Raw genomic sequence first — 3,608 nt, 5'->3', positions numbered from 1 at the left:
TTTGGTAAATTATTAATTGGCCGTAATATTGTACAGCGAAAATCTTTAAACCGCCGAAAAATGTAAATATGTTTGGAAGAAATTGGTCGGCTATTTAAAATCGCTATCGCAAATATTGTTTAATTTTCGCCAATCGCTTTATATTATTGCGGGAAAAAAGTAAAAAAAATTAAAAAAAGTATGACGGAATTCGAGGGTCATAATCGCATATAAGCGGAATTTAGCTTTTTGCTATTTTATCGCAAGCGATCTATAGTTCGGTTAACGTAAAAACCATAATTAATAATCCTTTAAAGTTTGTTTTATAAATTGGTAGTGCAATTTTTTTATATGCAATTATAAATTTAAGAAATTTTACGCAAGCTTTAAATTCCGTTATATTATAATATACCCAAAAGTTAAAGTGGTAAAATATCCAAATTTCAACTTTTGCAAAAAAAATTCGGTGTATTTTCCTGGGGTAGAAGTCGGAATGTAAGGAAAAGTATTTTGATCGAACGATGCCATTTCCGTAAATTGGTTAAAATTGGTTTCGTAGGAATTTAATTTTCGTTACGAAATAAATCCGATAAAATCATTTAATTTTTCCAACCTATAAACCGAATCGCTGGTAAAATCAAATAAACGAAATCGAGGTAAAATGTTAACCGGGGTATTATATTTAATAAAACTACTTTGGCGGAAGATTAATTTTTATGCAATTTCGGTTATAATTCTGTTTGCAAATGAGGTAATTTTATTATTTTAACCATAAAAAGCCGTAAACTTGTGCTTGCGCCGTACCACTTTAGATCTTATAACCTTAATAATTTTATTTGGCAAACAGTGATTTAGGGCTTTTTTAAAAAGTGATGCGGTAAAGAAGAATATTAATGATTTAAAGAAAGATATCCCATCAAGTGCTGAGGGTGTTTCGTGGATAAAGAGAAGTTGGAGCGTAACCCGGATTAGAAGCCACAACGGCGACCTGCGCCAGGGCATGAGACTGTTGTTCCACATCACTTCGCTGCGTGTGTTCTTCCATACCCCTGGCGCATCTTGAACTTGCTTAGATAAGGGTTGCTTTACACTCCCTTTAAGGCATAAAGGGATCAACACAGCATTGCAAGAAGCAGGCCAGCTGGTTGGGCTGTGTTCGTGCGACGTAACCAAAGAAATTCAGAACCTAGTTGGGTCTCTTTGTCAATGTCGACTCAACTTGCCCAATTTCACCTAGCTAGTTATTAATTGGCATATTGCTACCAGGGATATGAATCCGCGCGCCCAATCGAGCCGACCAATCCAATCACTCACATCAATCTACCCGTCCTATCTAGGTTATCTTCTCCAAATCTATAATTCTCAATAGGTTTTCCACATCGTCAACTTCATCTGGTAGCGCAATTGATGGACCAGGTCGTCTGTAGAATGGTCTCTCAAACTCGAGTGGAAAGAATCCGCTGTATTCCCAGTCAATAATGGCCATGATTTTCAAGCTCGACGGGTCCACAATAACGTTGTTCGCCGACAGATCATTATGGCAGAACACAAGGCTGGATTCCTTTCGGTGCTTCATGTACCATGGCCCGTCGCAGTTTTTCATAATACGGTAGGGAGGTAACACCTATGTCAGCAAATTAGACGCCTGTTATTTGTGAGCTGGGAACTGGGAAATACTTACCAAGCCCTCCGGCCCACCCCATTGTGGCGACGTTAATTTTTTCAGAGTTTTCAAATGTTTTTCGAGCTCCTGGACGACAACCTTTTGCTGTTCCGTGGTGAGGTCATTCATCCCGACTCCATTAACATACTCCGTGATGAGGTAGGCGACCCCGTCATCCTCGAAAGTAGCGTATAGCTTAGGCAACGGAATATCGGTTTTCTCCGATAAATATTTCAGACACGCCCCTTCGTTCAGCACCCGCTCCTTGTTAAATCTTGGGACATGCGTGTGACCGTTATGAGTCTGCCATTCTGATTCCCGCAGGCTTCGCTTAACCCAGGTGTTGTCACAACGGTAATATTTTCTCTCGTGGGTGATAGCGATGCAGTCTTTCTCACGGTTAGCGATCAGCTCAGAATTAGTAGACCCCATATTGAAAATGGGTACCGAAGGATGAGAACATGATGAAGCTAGGTAACGTTAAAAAACCCGCGGCAGACAGTGGTAATTTATGGATTGACTGCAAATTTGGATAGCGACCCGATTCTCCGTGCACACTCTGATTTCTCGCCCTACATCCTAGCCCCGCAAAGCCCGGGTGCGGGGGGGTGTGCTCCAAGTCCTAGCAAGTAATACGCGTCATGGCAGCACCAAGCAGCATTGTATGCTTCCATCCTGCAAGATTGTACTCCTTGCAAATATGTCCATTCCCATTGGCTCAACTATTTGCTTCAACGAACCTAGATAAATTTGTGCCCAAGCTCCCCCTCCACGAAAAGTAAGGTGCTAGATAAATACTACGTATTGCACTACGTACCCTCGCTGTGTTACACAGCATTCGCGACCCAACGCTTCTGGGTGTGATAATGGCGCCCAAACTCTCCCTTTTCTTTGGGAAAATTAAAAGCCAAAGAACCAAAAACCCGCATGGAGCAAGGAAAATACTATTGGCATTAACTGCGCGGGATTTACGGAAAAGATCCTTATTTTCCCCAAACACACCAATAAGCAGGGAGTACGTTCTCTGCGCAATAACAATGGAAAATTGCAAACGGGTCGTATCCGGTAATCCATTTAACTTCTTCGGGAAATAAACCATAGGCACCTTAAAAAAAAGCCATTGCTGACTACCAATACAAAATTTTGGCTGCGATGCAACGCAAAAATCCACTAACAGCGCCGGAAAAAGGCAATATAAAAAAATTGGACTTGGCCATAATTGCGACAACTTATCAAATATAAAAAACAGCTGCAATCGCCATGCAAAAATCATCGCTGCGCCCTAATATTGCGGTGGACCGCCCTTTACGACCTGGTGAAGGGCTTCGAACTCCTTAACAATCTACTTTATAGACATTGCCGGACCGCCACTTCCGAATGTTTAATTTTTTTTAAAACATTTACACGACGTGCCGGTAAACGCACGCAGCCCGAATATAATGGGTGGCTCCGCCATTGCGACTAAATAATATCCGGCCTTTTTCACACCTTTATTATTGTATATATCGCCCAGCGGTTTAATGCTTAATCACTACGTTACAGGGTTGCTGGGCGCGCTTATCAGTTATCAAGGCAGCTCGGAGTTTGTGAATTTGCCTGGAGGTTTTGATGCGTATCCATATACAGAAGATATAATCCATAGATTATCCTTCTCTTGATCAAAACAGCCCGCTTAGCGTCGTCTAGCACACACACAGCTGGTTCCCGTCCTTCCCAACTATCAAATCCTCATCGCACCGCCACAGTTTCAGGCCTTTTTGGGTCAATTGACTGATCGTAACTGAAGGAGACTGATCACAACTGAACCCAGCCTGATCGCAGCCTGAATGTGTGGGTCAATAGCAGTGTGGGCCCTTGGGGGCCAGAGAGGGCAATTTTTGTGTAATTCAACAGCCGATCAACTTCTGTATGGATATATTTGCATTTTTAGTGATATATCGTACCGTATCGGCGCTATTTAAAAGGC

The 3,608-nt window shown here is 42.0% G+C and overlaps 1 protein-coding gene across 1 annotated transcript; it reads right to left on the bottom strand.

Annotated features, from left to right (window-relative positions):
* Positions 1–1,091: 1,091 nt before the first annotated feature.
* On the bottom strand, positions 1,092–2,136 carry PgNI_12026 (uncharacterized protein). Its single transcript, XM_031131983.1, has 2 exons — positions 1,661–2,136; positions 1,092–1,603 (listed from the first exon to the last, which is right to left on the bottom strand). The coding sequence occupies exons 1-2, from the start codon at positions 2,072–2,074 to the stop codon at positions 1,313–1,315; spliced, it is 705 nt and encodes a 234-aa protein (XP_030977343.1). The 5' UTR covers positions 2,075–2,136; the 3' UTR covers positions 1,092–1,312.
* Positions 2,137–3,608: the final 1,472 nt, after the last annotated feature.

Source organism: Pyricularia grisea (genome assembly GCF_004355905.1).
Source record: "Pyricularia grisea strain NI907 chromosome Unknown Pyricularia_grisea_NI907_Scaffold_8, whole genome shotgun sequence".
Taxonomy (NCBI): Eukaryota; Fungi; Ascomycota; class Sordariomycetes; order Magnaporthales; family Pyriculariaceae; genus Pyricularia; species Pyricularia grisea.
This window is presented reverse-complemented; position numbering and strand designations above follow the sequence as displayed.